At 42.4% G+C, this 26,438-nt stretch overlaps 1 protein-coding gene across 1 annotated transcript in view; it reads left to right on the top strand.

Moving 5' to 3' along the window:
* The window catches only part of CNTN3 (contactin 3), an 89,659-nt gene extending 80,823 nt beyond the window's left edge, over positions 1-8,836 (top strand). Inside the window, exons 14-20 of the mRNA XM_010166296.2 lie at positions 389-459; positions 1,365-1,599; positions 1,761-1,876; positions 2,488-2,674; positions 5,986-6,098; positions 7,976-8,144; positions 8,736-8,836. Coding sequence (XP_010164598.2) covers positions 389-459; positions 1,365-1,599; positions 1,761-1,876; positions 2,488-2,674; positions 5,986-6,098; positions 7,976-8,144; positions 8,736-8,836 — 992 coding nt within the window. The remainder of the gene's footprint in view (positions 1-388; positions 460-1,364; positions 1,600-1,760; positions 1,877-2,487; positions 2,675-5,985; positions 6,099-7,975; positions 8,145-8,735) is intronic.
* Positions 8,837-26,438: the final 17,602 nt, after the last annotated feature.

Genomic DNA, 26,438 nt, shown 5'->3' with positions numbered 1-26,438 from the left:
GGAAGAGCACATCGATTAAAACCCCAGGAGTTTACTTGGAGTGAGGCCCTTGCCCAGTGCATCTGCATAAGTTAAACCTATTAAAAAGAAAGTGAAGCGTGCCTCCAACTTTTAGTTCATAAGCATTAGCGTACAGGGTTCAGTCTGTGAGATAGTGAGGTTCTTCAGGTCCTCAGAAAAATGTCTGCCTGTACCAGTGATGGAGAACAACCAGATGAATGTAGGATGGGGCTGGGGCTTTCCAGAGCTGCCCAGCCTGGCTCAGAGGCATTTGCCTTCATTTGCCAAAGCAAAGTGGGTTAGCTTCAGAGCATGGGGTTAATGTTACATGATGTCATCATCTCTTCTATCTCCACTACATAGACAGCTCTATGTTTCCTTTTCACAGCTCCTGAAATTCCCCCATCTGAAGTCAGTGGGGGAGGAGGCAGCAGGTCTGAACTGGTCATAACATGGGATGTAAGTTTTCTGGCAAGCAATTTTCTTCAGGGAATGATTGTTTTCATTCAAACTCTTCTTAAAAGATGAATTTCCCTGGCTGCAGCAGCTTCTCCTCTAGGATGTATATGTGCTCGGTAACATTCTGTAATGTGAGCTATGCACGTTTGCCTTCCCTCCCTTGCTTTCCTGTGTGACTGTGCTAAACAGCAATCAGGAGGAAATTTAGTTCCTTTGTCTGAAATTGCTTCTGTTCTCAAACAAATGTTAATGCTAAAAAAGGAGGAGGAGGGTGGGGGAAGAGGAAGGGGTACTGCTCAAAGGTTGAGCAATATGAGCAAAGAATTATGCTTTTCAGTGTAAATTTGCAGTCCTTGTTTTCTTACCATTAACTCTGGCTGTGTCTGCTAGCCAATAAAAACAATCAAATGCCACTTTATTATCATGGATCCCCTTTTAAATTAGTTTCAGAAATGTTAACATTCTGTCACTAACTGACTACTCTGTGTGGTTACCTCATCATAATCACATCAGAGGAAGGTATAAGCCACTGTACAAAGGTAGTACTGGATTCTGGAACAGTTGACTAAGCAATTATTAATTTTTTATGAAGTATGGATTGTGAAATTGAAAAAAAAAAAACTTGTATTTACTGAAGAGTGTCTTAAAACAGTGTACTTGGTGGAAAACAAGGAATGTATTTGTAAGTTGTTCTCTTCTTGAAGTGCAAACCTTAAAATAGGTTCAAAGGAACGTGTTTTGCTCTGCTGTACCAGAGTTAATTTGCTAATGGAATGATCCCAAATTCAGTACCAGAACCCGGTTACAATCATGTTCCTTAGTCTGCTGGTACTTTCTGTCTGCAAAACGTGTCCAGTGCTGTGTGCAGCATCACTCACTTCTCTTGTCTGGTACTTTTCTCACAGCCCATCCCTGAAGAATTACAAAACGGAGAAGGATTTGGCTATGTTGTTGCTTTCCGCCCCTTTGGCACCACAACTTGGATACAGACTGTGGTCACCTCTCCTGACACACCCAGATATGTCTTTAGGAATGAAAGCATCTTGCCCTTTTCACCATATGAAGTCAAAGTTGGTGTCTATAACAACAAAGGAGAAGGGCCATTTAGTTCAGTAACCACAGTTTTTTCAGCTGAAGAAGGTATGTGATTGAGTTATCTGCAGATACTAAACATGAGGTGTTTCATCAGAGAATACAGCCACAGTTAATAGAAATTAGATCACTTTTAGTATGGACATCTCTCTTTATTTCCACCATCACCACCTGATCATTTCTCATTTCTTTTTTATATCTGAATACAGAGCCTAGCATAGCACCCTCCGGGGTATCTGCAACAAGTCTGTCATCCTCAGTCATCGAGGTCTCATGGAAAGCCATTCCCTGGAAGATGAGCAGTGGAAGGTTACTGGGCTATGAGGTAAACTCATTTCAAATACACTCACGTTGGTAAAGGACCATGAGCCAGAAGGGTGGTGCAGGCTGCAGGACAGCAGCACAAGTTCACAAGATTACCACGTTTCGTGCTTTCTCCCTGCCCCACCCACACCCAGAAGAAGGATATTTTCTTCTGAGTATCTCTGAAAACAAAGAACACAGAATGAAATTGTGTTTTGCTTCCTGTGCTGGTAGTCACGTGTCTGTCTAACAGGGTTTTCAAACTGACGTATTTTTTCAGAATTATGTTTACTTCCAAAGAAACTATTTTGTAAGATACAGTTTTCTGAGTTCAGCTTGTTTACTTTTTAGAGGAACTAATGGTTTTCCTCTTGTCATTTTTTAATCCAAGCAAGATCTAATATTTCAGTTTCCTTTTTCCTACAGTCATACTAAAAAAGAGCTGCGAGTGTGAAAAGCAGATGGATAAGACTGGGTTTTTTTTACATAGTAAAAATATTTTTGAAACTTTAATAGATTTCTACCTTTCTCAGCTGAGGAAAAAAATGCACTTAAAGGAGTCAAATGCAATGCTGTGGGGGAACAGTCCATTCCATGCAAGATTTTAAATGTATTTTTTTCTCTATCTACTAGGTTAGATACTGGAATAATGGTGGAAAAGAAGAATCTTCAAACAGGGTAAAAGCTGCAGGGAATGAGACATCAATAAGAATAACAGGTTTGAAGAGCAACTTGGCATATTACACAGCTGTCCGTGCTTATAACAGTGCTGGAGCAGGTCCCTTTAGTGCCACCGTAAATGCTACCACAAAAAAGACACGTAAGTATCTTGAATTGGAAGTGGGGGGTAGACATAATGGTGTGTTAGCACTTGCAGGGAAATGAAAAACAGGTGCATTACTGGGAATCACAATATGGATAAATGACCTAAATTTTCATACAGACTAGAGAGAGGAGTTACACAATTAAATCGAGCACAGATCTTCTTCCATTTTCTACCCTCTGCTACTTCAGCAGGGTAAGTAAAAACTCAACTATGCTAGTGGAGCTGAAGATAGATACATAATTTCTGCACAGAACCTTTATTATTCTTCCAGTGACTGGAAGAATTTTAAAAGAAAGACTTCTGTTATTTGGAAGGGAAAAAAAACCCGAAAAACCAGCAACTTGTTGAATTTTTCAGGGTTTTATAACATATTTATAGGCTCTCTAGGGCACAGCTTTTGAAATGCAATGATCCTTATACAATTCATGCAAAACAATCCTTCATGTCCATTGTTTCCCCTTGAACAAATTACACAAGAGGCCACTTTACTATTAAAAGGAGAAATTAAGCTAGAGAACAGATTGTCAAAGGCTGCACTAATTTTTCTACAAATTGAAATATTTTTAGTATGCTCTTGCATTGTAATACAACTCAGAATCAGGGTCATCAATCTTGAATTATTTCTGTCAGACTCACAAGAATGTACAATTAAATCAGTCTGAAAGGTCAAATTCCCTGGAATAGTCATTAACATATTCCTACCAAAAGCAGTTGTATAATCGGTATTATGAAATAAGCTAGTTTATCAGAAATTATATGCAGAAACAAGTCTCACGCACTGTCACTGAGGACTAAACCAACTCAGATTCACAGATTTGCTGGAGTTTGAATGTATTATATGAATAGTTACCATGAACTGGCTGTTCTAAAGTCAGTCACTGCCTGGAGCCTGTACCTGATGTGTGATAAATAGTTTTCTCTAATTAGTGCTCACTAGAGGTTGCGCCAGCCTGTTCAGCTCAGTGATTATTTCAGTCCTTTTTTTTAGTGACCACCTGTCTTTGGGATGTGTGAACAAGAACTGGACGAGCACCTGATCCCACTGATTTGAACAGGATCTGGATCAGGCCCTTAGTGAAGATCACTGCTATTTGAAATAATTAAAAAGAAAATATTAGTTACATTATGTCCATGTATCTTGCTGGTGAATAGAGCAAAACCACTGCAGTGCAGTCAGTCTGAAGGATTTTGCTAACTACTAGTTGAATTAACTAAGACAAGTAATTCTATGTACTGCTGCAGTAGAAACTGATTTTTTCTCATTCAAATGTGTGAATTTTGATCAGTCCCAGTTTCTACCTTAATGTGAATATTTGTGATCGAAGTGTTCTTCACTGTGAACAGTGTCCATGCACATTGCATTTACATTCACCACGTGACCTACAAGATGATTCTTAGTAACTATTAACCATATGAAGAAATACAAATACTTAACTTCAATTGGCAGTATATTTCAAGATTGATGATTCAGTGTTAGTCTTTGACCATTAAAGTATCTTTGCTTTTATATTTGAAATAAATATTTGTATTCCTAGCCCAAAATAACAAGTGTAGTTTTGTTTTATAAAATACTGTTTTATAAAATGGCAAGTAACTGGGGAAGACTTGCCTAAGTTTATAAAGCAAGATGTTACAATTATTAAATATTTAGAAGGTTTTAAAATACAACAAAATGTTCTCTCCATCGTTTCTAATTCGTGGAGATACTAGTGTGTATGACCAACTGTAAGCACCTGAGGAGTCTCAGAGAAACCCATGTAGCCATGTGCACACTTAGCACTGGACATGTACTTACGTGACATGGTGCTTCAGGATCTGGCCTGTGACAAATGAAGTTCTGCAGTTCTGAACACTGGAGATTATTGGAGATTTTGGAATCTGAAGTGAATTGGAGCCTCTGAATCACTTCCATAAGTCAAGTGGTAGATAGCAGCTTACAGCTCTTTATATAGAATTACTCTTCATTTTTTTCTGATGACATTAATATTTTGTTGTGGCTTTAAAAGAATGTCTCCTTTATTTTGAAATTCAGGTTTAATACCTTAGTGGGAAAACTATTCATATATATTGTAATACATAATTCTCAGGAGTAGAACAATCTCTTCTTACATTTAACAAAAAGTGGCTATTAGTGCATCAGGTTAAATCCAATTTAGTATATAGAACAAGGCAAATACTAAAAAAAAAAAAGTATCTGTGAGTGGTTGTTTGACTTTAGAATAATTCTTTTAAGTCTCACTCTTACATTTTTGTGTCTACTTTGTGTTAAGAAGTATAATCAGGTGGGTTTTGACCTGACTGCTCATGGAAAGAAGGTAGGGAGCTACCTGAGTGAAAGAGTTTAAAAATAAAAGAGGTAAAAAAAAACAAAACCCATTAGCACATATGCATAGGAGTCTTTAAATCCCCTGTCAGTGTTTAATACTGGAACTTTTAGCATCAAAGCGTAGCGTGGTCCACCTAAGCAGCGGTTGCCTCCACTAGGTGACAGCAACAGTAAATTGTTTTCCTTAACACATTTAGAAAAGATTTTAATCGCTGACTGTCACTGCATGACCCATTTTCTGGGAAACCAACTTGAGGCATCTTAAGAGGTTTGTACTTACCTTTCTCCTTTCCTGAAAGCTTGGCAGTTTCGAGATATATTAAAGTGTACAGCCAAAAGCCTACTGCTCCTTTTGAAAATAAAGAGTCTCGGATTGTTAATGAACAAAAACCCCAATAGATTTCCTTGGCTGAAGCCCACTATTGTTCCAACTGCAGATACAGAAATGGTACAGACTGCGGTTCAAAATCATGCCTCAAGTTAAAAGAAGAAGAAAACAAATCTGTCAAATATTTTTACATCACAACCATGTAAAAGTAAATCAGCATGGTGTGTAAATTTGAATATTCACTAAGACTAAATTTGTCTAACAAGTCATCTATTGTGAAATATTTGCTTATTCTTGGCAATATACTAAAACTAGAAATTGTCTGTTACCATCATTGGTTTCATTAGAGTTTGTTCTAATTGATCACCCCTGTCCTAAGACATATGCTATTGTTTGGTTGTATTTAATGAAGGACCATCAACAGATAATGCAACTTCAGAAATAACATTATGTGCCATTCTATTTCTTCTTCCTTCTGTTTTTCCAATTTAGTCTCTGAACCATAAAGTGTACAAATGACGAGGCTGCATTCGAGTTGCTTTTGCATCCGACACGTAATGACAGTCAATTACCTCAGCTATTATTTCCTACTGTAGAATAAATCACTAATGCCAATTAAATTAAAGTCATGCTTTTATTATGTATTTGAAGCACCCAGTCAACCGCCAGGAAACGTTATGTGGAATGTCACCGACTCCAGAGTGATCCTCAGCTGGGAGGAAGTGAGAGCTATGGAGAATGAGTCCGAGGTGACTGGGTATAAGGTAAATGGAAACAGACCAGAATACCTGAAAGCAATCCACAGTTTGCTTTTTCTTATTTGCAAGGCAGTAAGTTCAGAGGATGCACAACACCACATCTAAACCATTTCAGTAGTGTCTCCTTTTGACCAATTTAAATCAAATTCTAACAACATCTCATAAACCGTGATCCTTTTACCATTAATGGTACATTACGTGCCTTCTCCTCCTCATGCAAACAAAGCCAGGAGCTGCAGGCATTGCTGCCAGCTCTTGGGATCCCACTTACCCAAATCTATAACCCTTGGGTGGTATAACATGTACTTAACACATTTGGGTAAGTGTTACATATTTATAAGAATACAGAATGCAAGATTTATCTGATGGGTATAGTTCCCACTGCTGGCCAGGTATATTTATTAATACCACATATATCAAACTGATATTCTTAAACCTTTTTTCTTCTTACCTACTGTGGGACATGCTCATCATCTTGATAGAAATTACATTGCTACATCTACTCTAAGTCTGAGCAGCACACAAATGTACAGGTATTTAAATATGTCATATATCTTAAATATGTTTAAGAGAATAGCTGAGGATGTTCTTGATGAGCTGCATACAGCTGGATCCTACACGATACATTCCTGCATAAAAGATTTATGCTGAAGATCTGACTGTGCCGTGTTCTGAGTTCTGTTGGCAAGAAAGACATGTTTACAGCTTAGATAAGCCACCTGGTTTCATAGACAGTAGCTGAGCTAAAAACATACCAGGTAGAGATTCAAACTGCATACTTTGTCTCCCACAAGAATTGCATCTTCCCCTAAGTACAAAGTACACAAGATTTTGGATAATGCTGGTTAATTTTACTGAAGTAAAGCACTTAGAGGGTTGGTTTTATCCCAGAAGGCCAGGGCATTGCAGTTAACTAAGGCTGGTTCACCAGGAAGAGAAGAGCCAACAAATGACACTGAAATCCAGAGCCGTAGCGCGGTCACTGTGGAAGTGAGCTGTTCACTTGTGTCCCTCCCAGGGTGTTTTACAGCAAGCCATGGCACTAGGGAGTGTGTCCCCAGGGTGACAGCGCGTGTGTAATTCCAGTGGCTTTGCATTTTTATTTTTTTTTTCCCATTTCATCATTATTGCCCTTATTTTGGGGGAATTGGGATTGCTGGTTTTTGCAATGGGAAACTCCCAAGCTTACCTGCTGGTCACATTTGTGATTCTCTGCCAGGTAACTGCATTGGATCCATGTATCATTGGATCCACGTATTTTTTTTAAACTCTCTATACCTACGCTCACCACTGGCACTAGGCACCCTTCGGGCTCAGCAAGGGCAGAAGAGAGGCTGATGTTGCTCTTCAACCCCTGCTGGTACTGAGCAGCGGGCTGTGCTGGTCAGATGTAGCTGCTGTTCTTTAAAACATGAGACACTGAATCCCGTTCAGCTTCATGACAGAATCATCACTCAGCACTCACAGAACATCTTCCAACATAGTCTGTAGCGTTGATTAGTTCTATCCTTCCCAAACTATGTATTGGCATAAGAATCCTTCCCAAATTAGCATAAAATGCTGATCTAGATAATGACAGATTCCAAATGGTGGGATAATTTATAGAACAATACATTAAGATACTTCACAGACTATATTATTCATTTGTTACCATTATACAGTGTGCCATTTTAGATTAAAGCTGGAATAGAAGAGCTTCATTAATGTTACCTTCTTTCTTTACATGTAATTCTGCCTTATAATAGTAACCAAAAATCAGATCTTTTCTCCCACCCTGTCTTTTTTAAAGACTGAAACCTTGTTTCTAAGGAACACAAATAAAAATTGCTGCTCAGGTCCCAGGGGAAGAAGTGACGCACTACAGCTCGGTGCCTGTGTTGCAGGTTTTGTACAGGACCAGCAGTCAGACCAGCATGAACGTGCTGAACACGGAGAAGACAACGGCTGAACTTGTGCTCCAGTTCAACGAAGATTACGTTATAGAAGTAAAAGCAACAACTGCTGGTGGCGACGGCACTAGCAGCGATCAGATCCTCATTCCCAGACTAGCTAGTACGTTCACAATTATTTTTTACATGCTTGTGTAGGGTCCCCAGCCAATATCAGAACCTCCTTCACATCAGCCATGGCACTGGAGAGATGTTTGTTTCTCTGCCTTAGCCTAGGGAATCATGACTAAATTTGCAGTTGACACCCAGCAGTTGTCACAGGGTTGTCTTTGCAGGAATTGAGTCCTTATTGATAGGGAGAATAAAAAAGAATTAATGCTTGTATGTTGTATGGTAATAAGGTAATAAAATGAAAAGCAATTAACAGTCTTCATGCCCTTATGCATGACAAACTTCATTCTATTGAACTGGTAAATTACCATGTAAATTGGTATTAAAAACATTAGATTTTTTTTACTTTCCTCCTCTTTTTTATTACTACCTTGAAAGTGAGACCCTTCATACATTATCAGCATTTTGCAATACATTTCTGTGGTTTAAAAGTATTTAGTGTATTTTTGTAAATTTTAATTGCTTATCAAAAATAAAAAATTACAATAATTTTTTGCTTAGCATCTAGGAAGAGTAATAATTTGACAGAGCAAATACTTACTCATGCTTTCATTTAATCCTGACCTTTTCTCATTTGTCGCAGGTATGGATGCAAGAGGTTCTGGTTCATCAGTCTTGAATATCTTCAGTGTATCCAGCTTCTTACCAACAATATTTTCCTTGACTCTTAATTCAGTGTTGTGATGATACATTTTCATTTGCTGGGGGGAAAAAAAAAAAAGGGATAAGTTACTTCAGAAAAAGTGCTTTTTTTAAAAAACTGCAGTGGTTAATGCATGTTTTTCTTCTATCCTGACGTGTTTTTACATTCTTTATAATTCACTGTAGGTTGAAATAAAAATATTAAGTGAAGTTTAGCAAATCCTTGAAAAAGGAATCTAAAATGCCTTAATACTTGAACCAAAGGAGTTTACATATTACATACTTCAGACACAATGTAAGAGAGAGGGAGAGCAACGGCGCTGTGAGCAGAGTTGGGAGGTAGAGCTTAGCTCAGTGAGAAGCTCCATTTTTGCAGTGACACTGAATTATTTGGGGTGTGATCTGTGTTGTTATGATACCATCATTCTGCATATGAAAGATGAAATCAGAGACACGGCGTTTCAGTCGGATGATAACACACCAACCAAGCGGCCGTTCTTAAGACACCGTCAGAATCCAGTAGGTTTGGATCCATTTTCTTACTGCCCTTTTTATAAAAGTTATTCTAAATCTAGCAAGAAATCCAAGCTGGAAGGTAGAGAAAAGTCACGGTATGGATGTTAGTTTTGCACAGTCCACACCAGGGTGTCTGTGAGGCAGGGCTTCCACACTACGCTTAAGAAAATAAATGAATTCCCAGCTGTGTTTCAAAGAAGGCTCTCTCTTTTCTCGCAGTGTACTTACCTTTTCAAGCACCTAACCTTCCTCTCCATCAACAGACTTCAAAGTTAATTTCCTTATATCCCCACCTTACATTTCTTAACCAGGTTCTTTATTCATAACCACGTTCTCCCACCTCCAGGATCATTTTTATTGCCCTTCTCTGAACTCCTGTCAGTGTGTTTCACTAACAAAAGTGCCCAGTTGAAATGCAGTTGCACCATGGCCTTATGAAAAGGGACTTCTACCACCTCCCTCCCTTGTGATGTGGTGCTTCCAGATATGCAGCTCCAAATTATCTTGCTCTTTTGTCTACTGCACTATAAACTCATCCTTAATTCCATGTTACATTCATACCTCTCCTTCCTGCTGCTCTTTAACCAATTCAAAACTATTTCACCTGCTCTGGCACTCGAATGCACCCCATTATTGTCACATGATTCTGGTAAGTTTATGGCAATACTATAGGTTATAATTTAAAAAAAAAATTCACAAAGACCCCTCAGGCTTGCAGTTCTAGAGAAATCTGTGCTTTCTTACCTAGCAATATATTAAAGATACATTAAACCTGGTACATTTGACATGTACTGTTGTGAGTTTAGTCAAATCAAGCCTTTTAGACACCTATTAGAGAGCTGCCCACATACACAGTAGAGCAAGTGTTCGTGTGACATAGAGCGTAGCCTTTTAAAGAGGGGTTGGTTGGTTTTTTTAATCTTAACCATATTATTACAACATACAGAAATATAAAGGGAGAGAGCCAAGATTAATGAAATTATGGTAGCACTGTAGAAAAAAAGACCTAGATATGCATTCAAATAACAAATTACCTTATTAGTATCACATCCAGATGAAAAATACATGGTAACTGTTGAAGTAAGCAAGATCTGTATATACTGTACATACATAGTTATAAATGGCTAGTTGCTTTTCAATGTGGCTAACCAGTGATGTTTGAGACACTTGCAAATGGGGGGGGGCGGGTGGGAGATGGAAACGAGGTGTTACTAGTATATATGTAGTTATGTTTCATGCAACAAAAGGTGAATCTTTCTGTTCTTGTTTCACTAAATTCTAGCCCATGTTCCTGTATTGTCATTTTCACGCGCTTACGTTGTATTATTTAATTTCTAGTTATATATCTCCATGAGATGCGTACCGAGTACCTTGTTTCATATTGAAAAGTTTGAAATTTATCCTTAAACTTCCAGTTGTGTGTGTATCCTATGGTTATCTGTATGCATTTTTTTCTATTACTCTAATAAAATATTTATTACATTGAGGGATACTAGAATATTTCAAAGTAGTATTGCTTGTCCATATTATATATTTGCACACGTGGGGTTTTACTCCATCTCAAAACCCTCATCTGTGTTCTCCACAATATTTCTGCTAACTGGCACCTCCTGGCAGGACAGGAGCGGCTTCCCTCGCAGTAGCTGTGCTGCCCTGAGACTAAAATCCTAACAACCGTGCCCAGGCCTGTTTCTGCAGAAAGCAGGGCAGGGCAGGAGGAAGAGGAGGAGTAAGGTCATAAACACATCCCGGTCTCACCCCAGATTTAGACGTGCCTGGGGAAGGGGCAGGGACCTGGGGTTGGGTTGTACTCGAGCTTCTGAGCTTTCCCTCTGCCCACAGGTTTGCAGCGCGATGGATAAAAAGCCACCTCGCTTTCCCATCTATACAACTAGGCTGTTTCCTCTCCTCTGAAGTGAAAAAAAATAATGTAATATTGAAGAAGAGTTAGTTCTTTATAACAATTTATTACCTCACTAGAATTATATTGCATGGCCAGTTCTCCCCTGCAAATTACCCGTTTCTTACATACTGCAGCTTCCCGGAAAGCCAGAGACTTTCAAGCACTAAAACCTTCTCCCTGGGAGCACAGGCAAACCAGAACTGTGTATTTTAAGCTTTTAAAGCACAGCTTCTACCTACAGAACAGGGAGCTGATCCAGATGCTGCAATAAAGGTTAATAATAATCCCAATATGTTTACCAATATATATGCAAGAGGTAAGACTGGAAGAATTTTTCTTGAATAAATGGAGTTTTCCCTTTCAGATGGTTCTAGGTGTCTTGTAACATCTGCCTTGCTCTGTATTTCCCCCAGTGTTCAGATTAGTCTTCCTTTAAACTGACCTCTGTGTGTTCCTCATCTCACGTTAATTCAGTTAATGTTTACTTGTGGTAATAAAACTGACTCCATTCTCCAGGGAGAGTTGGAAAAAAAAATAAGATCTTACCGGAAAAGTATAGAAGGAAAAGCTGAAGAGCCAGTAAGGGATAAGGTGAGAGGTCCCAGAGCCAGCCCACCTCCCCTAGGCTGTTCCAGAGCAGCTTCTGTGAGTAACCAAGTAGCAATTCAGTCCTGGGAAGAAAGGAAAAAAAAAGGTTTAAAAAAAAAAAAAGGGCAATTATAATGAAAAATGTGAATAGCGTCGGTTGTGTGACTGGAACTGCGGATGGGGGGAAGGTATTTCTGCCATTCCACTTGTACTTGCACCAAAAATAGCCAGCACTTTATCACTTGCAATTGCTGTTATTTGAAATGCAGTAAGAAAGAATAGCAGGCTTGAGTCACAGTTTTCAGGAAAACACTATTGTAAAGTGGTGGTGGGGTTTTTTTTAATACACTGTCCAGAAGTGTATCTGCATTCCTCCAGGCTGCTCAGTACTGCTGAAGGCTACCAAAGAGCAAAGCCAAGAGCCAGGAGGAGGTAGAGGAGGAGCAGGGGGGAGCGGGGAAGCGATGAGTCAGGCTTTTCTCGGGGACCCTACGGCATTTAGGGTGGGAGGTGGGTGCTGCAAGGAGGGCAGCTGGATATGCACATAGAGCTTAAAAAAAATGTTTGCAATTCCGTGTGCCTCCTCTGGAAGCTGTGATGGGTTTCACTAGAAGCCAGTACCAGAGGCGACAGGAATGCTGTGGTTTGAGATGTGGAGGTCTGGAGGGTGAGGGATGCTTGTTGGGTTATTTTAGGCCTGGGTTTAAAATTTCTCTCCCTGCACCACTATTCCCCCGAGATTTGTTTTCTGAAGTGTTTCTCACGCCACCTGTTCATACAAGGGGACTTGATGACTCCTATGTTTCTAAAGTCTGAATTTCTCAGAGGTATAAGAATAGCTGGTATAAGAATTTTAAAACCCCTTTTTCTTTGGACAGTTTACTCTGTCAGATATGGTGCAAACATGCGGGGTCCTCTATGAATACAAAATGAGTTAAAAACTAATATCACTTTAGCCGTAAGAAATACTGGAGATCTCCATTTTCTACTTAATTTGCCTTTCACTGGTGGAATGCAGAAGTGGGCAGTGCCTGTCAGGTGATATATGTTATATCTTAATAACGGGCAATAAAGCAAGCTGTCCTGCGTGAGGGAGTGCATTAATCTGACAGCTTTCTGTCTGAAATGAACAGCAATGGGATATTGTGAAAATAAAATGAGTTTGTAAACAGGCACTCGGCTCTCTTAGGAAAAACAGCCTCCTCGATTGTTTTATGCTAATGCTCTGAACTCCTGAAAAGCAATAAAAAAGGGTATGTTTAGCAGAGATATAACTGAATATATGGTGCTGGTGTTTTAGCGAGCTGGGCACTACTTTTCTTGAAACCTGATGCACACAGAGCGCAAGGGGCTGCACGATGTGGGGGCTGGAACACCACTGCACTGTGGCTCGAGCTATCTGTCTTACCCTCTTAGAGAAAAGCTTTTCTGCCAAGACTTTCCACACTTCATCGTTGCCTCCCTGGTGCGCGTACAGCTTGGGTCTCGCCGGGAAGCGGGATGTGCAGCCTGTGAAGAACCCAGAGACATTTATCTTTTTCCAAGCTGAACATCTATTTCAACAGCCTCTGCAAGCGGAGAGCAGAGGCTGCCTGCACCCTGCATGTACGGGGGCTGTTTCTCAGAGGTGCTATGAACGTCTCACCTTTGGCTTGGAAGCCTTTCCCAAGGTCAGCTCAGGACATGGACACCTCGTTAGCGTCAGTGGGACTGGTCGCTCCCACTCCAGCAGGAAGCACTGGCTGCAGGCCCAGGAGATGCAGACAGATGCTGCCTTGGCAGCCCTCCCAGATGGGTGTGTGTCCCCACGCTGCCCTTGGCAGATGACAACCTCTCCAGGACAGACCTTCGGTCCTGCCAGGAGCTGCACCGCCATTGCCCGGCCTCTTGGCAGGGAACTGCTCTGCACCCCACACTTCCCATCACGTCTGGAGCCAGCGCAGTTGGTAGCAGGTAGCTTCTCACCTTTGCCAGGGGAACACAGCCATCTCTAGGAGGCACCCTCGGAGTACACGTGTGTATCTGTGCAGAAGTACACGTTCCACAACTACAGATAACTGGCAGTCTGAAATAACCCCAGCCTGTCACCAGTTTGGAGCCTGTTTCCATGTCTTCCTCTTGCTGACGGTGGCTGTGTATTGCCAGTCCTCTGACTCTGTCCTGCCTCTCATCAGCCGCATCAAAACGTTCCCCCCCCCGACAGTGGGATACTCCGATAAACAGCCCTGTGCCTTTCCTCTCACGGGTCCCCTACAGCAGCTTTACCTGCCATGCTGCAGAGCCTGTGACGGCACCGGTTGTCATTCATACCCTGCTCTTCACTTGCTTTGGGTTTGAACTCTCTCTGACTTTGCCGTTTGTACATGAGAGCATTTTAGTATTAGAATTTCACAAGACCTTCATGTGCATCTTTCCTTTGCTTTTTCCCATCTCTAAAACTTGATAAACTTATTTGGTATTAAATTTCTTTTCTTGAGCTCCTTGATGATCTTTTTGAGGTCAAAAAGTATCTTTGAAAAATCTTTTTCTTTTTTTTTTTAAACACACAAATATAGGAGACATGCCAGTAACCCCATGTACCATTACTGAGACGCTCCCTTCCCAATGTACCTCAGATTATTTTCTTACCTTGTAAGAGCATAATTAGTCCTGTGAGGTCTGGACCATGCCTGCCTTCTATGCTGTGCTCTTCATTCCATCTTGGCTATTAATTCCCTTTGGGAGGGAGAACATCAAGACGTTGCCAGATGCTGAAAAAAGGAATAATCAAAAGCATCCCATTAGGAGCCCACAGAAAGGATGGAACTTCAAGATGTTCATTAATTCAGCCCATAGTAATTTAAACTCAAAGCAGCTCCTAGGACAGAGGGACATCCCATAATTGTTCATCAGAAAAAAACAACTTTTGAGAGAGTCCAGCTTCTTGCTGCCAGCTGAGCCTCCAGCCTCCCAAATCTTGTGCTTCTCAGGATGCAGAATAACCCAGCTGCAAGAGGAGAAGGACCCAGCATCACCTCCCCACTCCATTTCCAGCTGAGGGTCCAGGATTGGAATCCTCCAGCAGCACAAGGTGAGGGTTCACATGCCCTTGGTCAAAGGTGGGACCTAAAACCAGCTACCAAACCATCTGGCCGTTAATAAAAACACAAAGAGCAAAATGCTTCCTTTGAATGCAAGTGAGTGGCAGTTCTGCTCCGGAGCAACTCCCCGCGCAATTAACGCAGCATCCTCCTGCTCCGGGACTGGGGGGCCTTGGTGGTCTCCCCACCCTGCTGCAGCGTCACAGCTCACCCAGGCAGCTTCTTCAACGCACCTGTAAGGACTTATTTTCAGAGACTCTGAACTTGCTGCTCTGCAGCCCTAAGGGGAAGTGCAGATGGATTTATTTTTTTGGTCACCTCCAGGGAAGGTGCTGCGAACCCTCCCCTGAGATTTGAGAACCTAAATGCTCTCCCCATGCCCATTAATTGAGAAGGAATATCAACAGGCAGGAAAGGTGTTCATCAGGATTGCTCTCCCCACTGAGTTCATTTTAGGGGATCTGGAACATGAGCAATGACCTGTTACATCAGCTAAAGAGGTAAAAAGAAACGAGGCAGCGAAAATAAGGGAAAGCCCTCTCTTTCATGACCTTTATGATACAAATAATAATTCATTTTCCCAGCTGAGGACCTGTAAAGGAGTCTATCAAAAAGGACACATGTTTAACAAGAATTTCTCTCATTAGCAATCCAAGGGGGGCCATGGTTAAAGCAGACAAATAATTTGTGTCACACTTCCTAACATTGCCACCAAACTGAGGCATTTAAAGTTACACTTGTCACAACACTAATTATCTATTTGAACAGCAGAGCTCTCAGCTGATTGAATGAGTTCTTCTGCAGTGAGAACAGATCATGTCATCAGCTGCATCTGATCATCATGACTTTTTGGATATAGGATGTAAATCGATTATAAGAACAGAAAATATGGCTTTGGTACCTTTACAGCAGCTTCACGTGAGACAGAAGGGAACTCTGCAGCAGCCAAAAGCTTCTCCTCATGTACTGGAAAACAATGTCTTGGGGTTTTGTGTTGCCTTGGAAACATGAAAAATAAAGTGCCATTAATTACCTATTTTCAAGCAACCAGAGTACCCAGTGCCGAGGGCCGGATCCAAGGCTAATGAAACCCTTACCTCAACTTCACCAGCCCCTGACTGATCGATCGTCCCTTCTACACAAGGAGAGAACGGGGCAGAACAAACCTCAGCCAAGTTTCATTCTCACTGTGTTTCCAGAGGAGCTACCAGAAGGCTTCAGGCAGCTGCTCAAGGCGGTGGGTCGCAGTGGTCCCTTCTTGCCTTCACACCCACGACTTCAATATTGTCATTGGTTTATTTTTTAAATATATGCCCTCTTTTTTCAAAGGTGTCCTAGCAGCTGACTGGATACACCTCCATGCAAACACATATACAGTACCTGTATAAATCCCATGTATACATCTTCTCCAGATAGGAAATCATGCTAATAGTCCTGGTCATTGGCACAGAAGCCTGAATTCAGCCAGACCTTCTGCTATCATTCTTTCTGCCCCAAATACCACCAAATAACAAAGTCTCTACTATTATATCTTCTGTATTATCACTTTTAACTATTAATTAAACATTTTAACTACAGTCTGTCTGCTTCTTTCCCTCCCTGTTAGTAGTGGTGCTTTGGTCCTAATTATAAATCTCTATGGAAGAGGTGAAAACTGGAATCAACCTCTTCTTGTGTGAGTTTGAAGTTGTCCTAAAATTTTCTTTTGGAAAGAACGTTTAACCTCCCTGCCAGCACAGCCCAAAGCAATCAGCTAGAACTCCAGTCACAAAGGTATGGAAAGATAGAAATAATCCCAGTAAAATCTTCTTAATTTCCACAGCAATCCTTCTCATTTATGAACTATGCCAAGTGTCCCTTCTCTTCCATTTACAATGAATAATTAATCTTTGTCTATCAACTCAAGCGCAATTTGAGAGCATTTCCCGCTCATTCATATTGACAAGGTTGACCATCATCGCTAAAGAACTTTGAGTTTGGGTTCTGGGCTGGGTTTTAACACAGCAGTGCTTGACACCACTGAAAGGATTTCTTTAAGTAGCTGCTAGAATGGGGTCAGGTCCCGTGTGCTGCACAGCCTGTTCAAAGATGGGGACACACCAGTGAGCTGGAGAAATGTCCATCTCTGAGGCTCCAGCACTGGCAGACATGGTGGTGATGCCGTGTGGTGGGCAGGGCATGGGGGGGAACAGTGAAGCCATATCAGCACACCGCTCCCTGCAACGGTGTGATGGGCACCTCACCCCCTCCAACACACCAGCCCCTTCTTGTCTCCACAGGCATGGCCAAGCTCCAGCCTCACCTCCACAGTGGTTGGTACCAGAAAGAGCCCAGTTCAGCCACAAACCAAAGCTGCCCACCAAACCCCATCCCAGCCACACCTACAGCTTTTCCATCACACGTACATGCTCCTATACGACACTCTGCCCCATGGCCACTGGCATTAGCATACTTGAAGTTCAAGACTCATTTCAAACTGTCTCCTCCACTTAGGAGGTTAATGAGCAAAATACACTGGAGACTGCAGCTTCTCCTGGGTCTTTCCCCACCTGAGCTGCCTCCCCTCTCAGCATTCTTCCAAAGAAGTGTAATTAATGTTTTAAGAAAAGTAACCCACCAGGAACATCCATTTAGTTCAGAAAATCATCCATAACCAGACTCAAGCCCTTCCTTTTCTCCATTGACACCATCCAACGATTACAGGATGGACACTGGTCACGTTCCCCACCATTTTGGGGTGTGTGTACTGGGGGAAAGCCGCAGATCCAGCCCTGCCACCATCCCACACATGGTCGTACTCTGTCCCTCCACCAGAGCCCAGGGAATGGGATTGGGAGCTCCTGCCCACGGCACGGGGATGGGGCACAGCCACCTCCCAGCCTGCTGGAGAAGCACCACGTTCATCTTGCAATGCTACACTAACATGGCAAATGCTATTGTTACATTTGGTCATGAGCTATTTTAAGCAAAAATTTGCTTAAAAAACCACCGAAAGACAACCTTTTCCTTTAGTTATCCGTCCCTGCCTAAACAAGCTGTTTATATGGGGAACTTTGAGTTTTCTGTTCTCTCTCCAGTTTTCCTCAGGAATAACGCCACTGGCAATCTCCATGAATCTCTCTTGACTCTTTCTGAAGGTTAAACTGACTACAAGAAAGCTGGATCAAAGGGAAAGAAAACCTTTATTCTAGAAGCACAGAAATATTTACATAACACAAGATAAGCTACAATTCCTCGTTTCTACCACGTAGACAGGCTGGTAAAAAGTGTATAAAAATCAGCCATTTTCAGTGGAACTGGGGAGGGGAGGAGAAGAGGGGTTTCATAGCTCGTGTAAGAGAAGAGAGACAAGGCTGGGCACCAGCACAGTTTGTAAAGCATCTAATTGAAAAGATCCAGAGTTCTCAGGGTTTCCTGCCTGAGGGAGAAGAATCTCGGAGCCATTTCCATGCACAAGAGGAAAACAGAATGAAGTATCCCACTGCGGCCCGAGGCTGCCACCTCCTCCAAGCAGCAAACCAAGGACCGCCAGGAGCTCGGCTAAATAAGCCATCAAATGACAAACCTGGCTATTGATTGGGAAATGACTGCTGCAAACAATGGGATTGATGCAGGCAGCCCTCGGAAAGCAAGACAAGAGCTTCATTTCAACCTCCTCTTCCGAGCTGCTCTCTCAGTTCCTCAGCTGTGACCACAAATTTTGGCAGCAGTCTACTAACAGGACTGATGAGAAATAATACAAATTGACCTAGGGTTGGTCATTGCAGAGCAAAAGTAAAAATGAGATAAAGAGATATTTTTTCACAACATATTTCTCAAGAATTGGCCTCTTTTTGGCCAGCTCTGTTAAATTCAGAATAATGGGAAGTTCAATACACTTATCGATATTTATTCTAATGAGTTCATCATCTCTTCTCACCGATGTGCTGGAACCAAACCCAGGAATGTTTCGAAATCAAACACCCACTTCTGTCTGCCCTGAGAGGAGCAGAGCTATCTGTTCTGCAGCTAATTAGCCATCCTCTAGGAAGAAACGAGAAAGGCCATGCTTTAAATTAAACCCATCTGGTAAAGGCTTTCTTGAAAAAATGAGACGTATGTCATGTTTTGGAGCTATCAGAGGCAGAGGTTCCCAGCAGAGGCCATCTGTCTCAGGTAACTGCTGCCAGTCCTCAAGATTATCAATTAGTCTGTAATGATTGTTTATATGAAGGTTCAGGAGCAGATCCCTCACACTGGCTGACCTCTGAATACGAACATCATGGAGGGGGTCTAACAAAAGCCCAAGATGAGGAGCAGGGCATCGCTTCCCAACGCCTGCCTTTCCTTCAAGGACATAGCAGGACTCTTGCTCTTCCTTGAGTTCAAATAAGAACCGAGATGCTGCTGCTTGTGGCCACTTTCCTACTTAATTGGAGCATCGTTAGCAAGTGTGGGACAGGTTCAGGTCCCTCCCTGCCCAAGGGGTTTTAAGGCAACATCCCTGATTTTCTTGAAGCCTCGTGGATTAGAGCCCTCTCTTACACTCACCACTGCCCACAGCTGCCTGAACTCCCAGCTCCACGTCCAGGATGCTTTTAGAGATGAAGCACCACGATATCTAGACGTGGATTGATGTGCTAACTAGGCTCCACCACATACAGCCCACGGCACGGTCACAGCCACAACGCCAAGACTAAATTGCTGCAAATCACACTTCCCAAATCTCAGAGGAGTCTCAGACCACAGCCAGGCTTGGATCTATTTTTTTTTTTTCCCCTATTCTTTGTAGTTTCAATTCATTTCCAACACGCCACGTGCTCTATTCTCTGGTCACAGCACAGCTGAAGTGCAGTCACACGAGTCCTGCTGGTACTAAAGCAGCTTCTGTCTCTCTGCTCTTATCGGGGCAGCACAGGGCTGGGACCAGCTTGTAAGCAGAGAAATTGCTTACATAATTTATGATGTCTCTTGTTGTCAAAATAACCGGACAAGCTTAAAAATATAAGCAGACACGGTGAGGAACAATATGCTTAAAATGTTGAATTATATGGTAGTGGCATAGAATGGGAAATAACTGAAATTAGAAGAGAATAAAAATGCAAGGTATTAGAGAAATGTCAGACATGTCCTGTACTTCACCCATCAATAATGCATCATACGTTGCCTTAAAGACAGAAGATCATGATGTCCAGGTGGCAATATCAAGGAAGATATTTGAAGTGTCAAATAAACCTTACGGCAGCGAGTGGACTCTGCTGATGGTGTGTCACACCTGTAACCTCCAGGGAAGGGACCTGCTGTACGTGGGCTTTTTAGGCATTTTTTCATTAATATTAAGAAAAAAACCATTTGGACATCTCTTTCTCTGTATGTGCAGAACAGCTAAGTGATGTGAGCACAGTAGGTCATACACAGAAAAAACAGATGCACAAATGAATATGCCAAAAGGTGCTGGAGCATCGCTCTTCACAGAGGGAAAATCTTCCTGGAGCTTGAAGAGATGAGGATAAATATATAAAGAATGCACACAGCAAACTGAGGGGTGAGGGGGCTGTTTTCTACACACCAGAGGCAAAGATGATGTTGATTGCCAGGTTGCAGATGGACACCGTGTATTTTAGAAATTAAACTAGAAGTGTTGGGTTTTTTCTGTTGTTGTTTTTGTTGGGTTTTTTTTCTTTTTCTTTTTCTTTACCACATCAGTTGGATTTCTGTCTGTGGGAAACTTTTCCTCAGAGAGACTCTTTTCATAGGAACAGCAGGGCATGGAGGGGTAACAGCGTGAAATGAGAGATCTTGGAAAGCAGCGGCGTTCTGCAGGAAGCCCAGCATTTACATGTTAAGCTACATCTATTCCCCGAATGCTCAGATACATGAAGGCAACCCCAGAATTTTAGTTTTCAGCTGCAGATCTTTTGGTTTCAGCCTGAATTTAAAGGTCATGCCTGTTTAGAGGTGGCTGCGTGCTGCTGGAGCAGTGTTACACAGCTCTCCTTAGGAAGAGTGGTGAGAAAAGCGCCGGCTCAGCCGCGCCGGGACGTCGGGGTCACAATCCCGTCTGTAGCAAACGGTGTCTGACATCGGCCCCCGTTCCCAGTGTCAGTGGCCCTGATACACTGGGATGTTTTATGAGAGAGACTTCTCTGATATCGGTGACCTTAACAAGAGCTTTTTAGCACTTGTCAGGGCTATGACAGCTGAATCTTTTTAGGCATGTAAATGCAGCGCGAGCGGAAAGCAACTGAACAAAACCCACTGTCCTTTTCACAAAACACGGCCCTGAGGGAAGTTCAAGACATTTAAACACAATTTTAACCTTTCTCATCTTCAGAAATCAAACTTATTTTTGACCAGGATGAAGGCTTCTTACCTGACGTGGTGATTTTGCCCTTCAGCTTTGCACCATGCGGCTGGAGGGGTGAGCAGGGCTAACACCCACCATCTCCCTCCCACCACCATGGCCAGGACCACCTCACCAGCACTGGCCAGCCAGGGCTGCAGGGCACCAATGCTCAGCTGTGCTTCTTGCTCCTCCTCATCCTCCCATGACAGCCAGATGAACAGTTGAGCACGGCAAGGTTGTCATCAACACCACCGAGCTCCCCCGTACACTGTTTCCTCCCTCCCTTCTGCATTCAGAAGCAGGTGAAGTGGGAGATAAAGAATAAAATTATGACCCTTGTCATCATCTTCCAAATGAGAAGCACTGATGTGACTGCGTATTTGAATATTCAGGAAAGGGGCAGACCTACACACTGGATTTACTGACATAAATTTTGGTCTCAGGTATTGAATTCCTCATGATGAGGAAGGTTGCAGAAAAATTATATGTATGTGGAATGCATAAGAGGTGAGGGCTCGCTTTCGCCTGCCAATATATAAAGGACTCGAATGATTGTTGGTTTGTTGGGGTTTGTGATTAGATTGATACGGCTTATGCCTAAGTATGCTGCTGTTAGAGATGAACAATTAAATAGGAAAAGAAGCTAAGATCTTTGGATTCATCCAAAATGCACTGGGGAGCCGGTGGGGAAGGGCCCTTGGAGAGACTGATTCAACACCAGAAAGGAGTAGATACCCTCCACAGGGTTCCTATTTCAGTTCCTCTGGTAAACTGGTCATTTATCTCACACATGCTGGCGAGACAGCACATGGGACAGCACAGTCCCACCTCCTCTGGAGGTGGAGTACAACTTCTGAAGCCCCAAGGGAGGGAGCAGATGGAGGTGGAGATACCTCGTCTCACACACACCCACACCAAGAGCAGAGACAAAGACTCCTCAGACCCCAGCACAACTGCACATGGTGGGACTTAAAAAGACCCGTTTCAAGATGACTTCCTTCCCCTTCCTCATCTTCCTCTCATGGTACCGAGAGGCAATTTCACACATAACTGAAGGAAAGAGTCTAACCTCAGAAGAATATTATTCTGAAGATGAGCATGCTTTACTCAGAAATCCTAGGGGTGCTCGTTCAGCGCTTCACTGAAGGGTGAGCTCAGGTCTGACAGCAGCTACTCTGGGGGTAGACCCAGCTGGCGTCACCAGGCGAGCAGACTTGCTTAGCAAGGCAAAACATTCACCTGGGGCTTTGGAAGACTCAGGTTCTGGCCTCCCAATTCCCTCGAACGAATGCATTTATGCTTTGCTCTGTTGCCTCCACAAGCGCTGATGGCACTGAGGCATCTGGTGTGCTGAGACCAGTACTTATCCTGCTGATGAACGTGACAAAATTGTTTCAGGTTTTTTTTAGCTGCTTGTTTGTCTGCACCTGGGTAAGTCTCTTGTCTTATACTTGGAGTAAGTTTTCTGTTTCTTTCTGCCTGTAAACCTCCTACTCAAGTAGGAGTTACAGTGACAGGACAAGAGGAAATGGCCTCCAGTTGTGCCCAGGGCAGTTGAGATGGGATGTGAGGAAGAATTTCTTTGCTGAAAGGGTTCTGAGGCATTGGAAGGGGTTGTCCAGGGCAGTGGTGGAGTCCCCATCCCTGGAGGGATTGAAGAGTCGTGTAGACATAGCGCTGAGGGACATGGGTTAGTCGGGGACTTGTCAGTGTTGGGTTAATCATTGGACTCAATGATCTCAAAGGGCTTTCCCATCTAGGCAATTCAGTGATTCTGTGATTCTACCCAAAGGCATCTTATTCCAGTATCACGTCCCCAGGGCATCTGTTAGCGACAGTATTTGACACTGTGAAGTCTCAGAGGTTTCTGTCACCCAGCAGCAGAGAGCCCTCCCAACCCTGAAAGATTCCATGTGTTTGCCTCCAGCAGTCCTGCTGTACATCCACCATATAGCCCAGGACCACGGGCTGGATCAGACCACATGCTGAGGAGGAAGGAAGAGGAAAAGAGATTCTCCTTTTCCCTCTCTCCCTTCAACAAATCCACACCTGGTTATCGTGCTGGCTTTTGGCATCTGATGCTACTTTGCACCCCTTTGCATTCACCTCTCACCTGGTCCTTGGGCAAGTCAGAAATCTGTTACCATTCTGGGACTCAAATGCTACCAATGTGCACCACCACTGAACTGCCCAGAACTCTTCTCTTTTTCAACTACATCCTCTCTCTGTGTGTCCCATTCAGTTACTCAAGCTTTACTGCTACATTTAGGGGACAGAGTAGGAGTTACAGAAAGCAGCAGCATCCCTGTGCGTAAGATAAAACTGACCTTACGTACAGGATAGAAACATTTGTAGCTCACAATGGCCACCTGAAATGGGGTTATATAAAACTGTAGATAGTACCAACAATTTCAAAATAGAGAAAAAATTCTCTTTGACACACCTGTAAAATGGAAATATTGCATATTACTTTTAAATGTTTTCTTTTATGAGAAACGTGGTCGTACTGCAGTTAAATGTGTAACTATCTCGGGATTTAGAGCATCAGTTGAAAATTTTCATGGTCAAGATTAAAAAAAAAAAGCTTTGAATCAGAGTTGCTCACCTTTAGCATGCTCATTTGGGGTCTGCCCAGGCACAAACAGCTCCATATCTTACAACACGTTAACGGCGCGGTCAGGGAAGATTGCCTTTGGAAAGAGAACAGAGCAAAAAGAAGCTGAGTCACTGCAGACACTCAGGTGTTTGGGCAATACTGAGAGTCATGGTCAGTGAGGCTCAACACTCTATAACCAGCAAACAACACTGCACCAGGAGTCATTAATCTATTACAGAATCTTTAAAAAAAATAAAATCACAAACTGAAGCAGTGTTCTTATACATTAGTCTGAGACCACTAAAATATTTACACATCCTTGATTTTCTATGGCAATTTGGTATCAATGGCTTAAAGCTCCATTTATCAGTTGGAATGAAAACACCAAAATTTGATGGTCTTTAGCAAGGGCCCTGCTAAGCCTTAGGTTGAAAGTAACTGCAGATTCGCTGTCCTGCTGTCTGACAGGCAGGGATCACCCAAACCTCAGCCAACCTGCTCCAGCCTAAACAAATCAAGTTGTCCCACGCAGACATTTCCTGAGAGGGGACTTCACTCTGAAAACAGGTAAGGAAACCGTGTCGTGTCCCTGAGCTGGCCTCCCCATGGGGTACTGCCATGCCCATGAAGTTTGAAGTCAAATGGTCCAAAATGTGCACAACTAGGAGTGTTCTTTTCACTGCACAGCACTGTAACATGGGAGCAGCTTAGAAATGGTTTGTGTATGAAAACACAAAGCAAGCATGGGCTGTCTTAGGACTGATGTTCTCCTGAGCAAGTTAGTGTCATTATTGCTTCTTTTAGTGCAAGTTCAAAGCCCACAGATGAAGCCTTGGCCCATCACAGAAATATGGGAACTGCTTTTATAATTAAGCTTTTTTTATTATTCTCATTGTAGGCTAATAGGCTGAGGGTCCATATTTGTAATTCATGTTTCTAATTCAGGTATTTACATAATGGACAAAAATCGTAGAATCACAGAATGGTTTGGGTTGGAAGGGACCTTAAAGCTCATCCAGTTCCAACCCCCCTGCCAGCAGCAGGGACACCTTCCACTAGACCAGGTTGCTCAAAGCCTCATCCAACCTGGCCTTGAACACTTCCAGGGAGGAGCAGCCACAGCTTCTCTGGGTAACGTAAAAGCAAGTAAGATGTAGAGGAGAAATATTTGTGGTTTCTTATTAGAGTAAAAGAAGGAGACTTCAAAACATATCTTGAAAAATTGAGGAAAACATTATTTCTAGATACACAGCTTCTAATGGTCTCAAAAACACACATTCAAAACTAAATGAATGATAAGTAAATGTTGGAGATGCAACAGTCTGAATTGGGAATTCTTGCCCTGAAATCTTAATTTCTTTGTATGGTCACAGAGAAGTAAGAAAACAACGTTTCTCTCTCCTTTCCCTTCACCTGCAACAGGCAATGGAAAGGGTTATCCAGTGACCATCCATGTTATCCTTTTCTTAAACACACGTAAAGCTGGATGAACAAAAGACAAAAATGAAGGCTGATGTGCACTGTGTTTCCTATTGTCTTAACCCTGTCCCCCCACTGCATGTGCATTGTTAAATGGAGCAATCCATGGGGCTGAAAATTACCAAGCAGGTGTTTAAAAGACACCCGTAAGCAGTTCTGCTATAGTCTAATTAGTGTTCTAATACATATTACAGTGCAGAGTCATCATTATTTCCTCTTCATTAGCTGCTGATATATAATGTATCTTAAAAAAATGTCTAACACATTTTCTTTTTTTAAATAATAAAAAAGAGCTTATTTCTCCCATTAACATAACAAAGGCAATAGGAATATGATTAATGCAAACCATCTAAACTATGTGCATTAAACATTAAAAACCAACGCACCATCTCAGCCTAATGTGCATTTGCAAATTATAAAATACACTTGTCAATATTCACACTTGCACCAAATTAAATGTTGTTTAGAAAGAAAACAACAGAAAAAAATAATCCTTTTCTACTAGCTGTCTTTTTGTAACTGGAACTGTTGTTTCCTATTCCTATTGTTTGGAAAGAGAGAGATCAGCAAGGCCACCAAAACACATCCAAATTGTTTAAGGCATGGTCTGACCTGGTGGGGAGAGAGCTACAGGATGGATCTATCTTGTAGTCACTCCTGTGAGAGCAATCTGTGTTAGCTCGACACGGGTTTAAATGAGTTTTGGCTGGCGACAGCAGTCTCTGCCCGAGCACACAGCTGTAGCAGAGAAATTGCTAAAACACCACGGTTCCTCTCGGCTCCTCGGATGGACTTTGCAACCACAGGGAGCTCAGCCCTGCTGCAGGATCCCAGCTACCTCCTGCAAAGCTGCTGCGTGTCTGAACTGCATCCCCAGCAACACAAACAGCTTCAGAGCTCGGGGATGTGTGTCCCTGAGGAGCACCTCTGTCCATGAGCCATACTTGATACCTCTCCCCATTGGGATAACCTGTGCCAAGGACAAGATCATCTCCAAGTCTGTGGTCCAAGTTTCCTTACATTTCTGAAGTTGAACAGCTTCCAAAATGGAAGAGATCCAAGTGTTCCCTTCCTAGAAATCTTCTGACATCCACCAAGGAAACCCATCCCCAAAACCTCTGTATTTACCTTGATTATCCCCACCCAGCTGAGCTCCT

This window comes from Antrostomus carolinensis, unplaced genomic scaffold, assembly GCF_000700745.2.
Source record: "Antrostomus carolinensis isolate BGI_N321 unplaced genomic scaffold, ASM70074v2 scaffold9334, whole genome shotgun sequence".
NCBI lineage: Eukaryota > Metazoa > Chordata > Aves > Caprimulgiformes > Caprimulgidae > Antrostomus > Antrostomus carolinensis.
The sequence above is the reverse complement of the archived record's forward strand: the minus strand, read 5'-3'. Positions and strand labels throughout refer to the sequence as shown.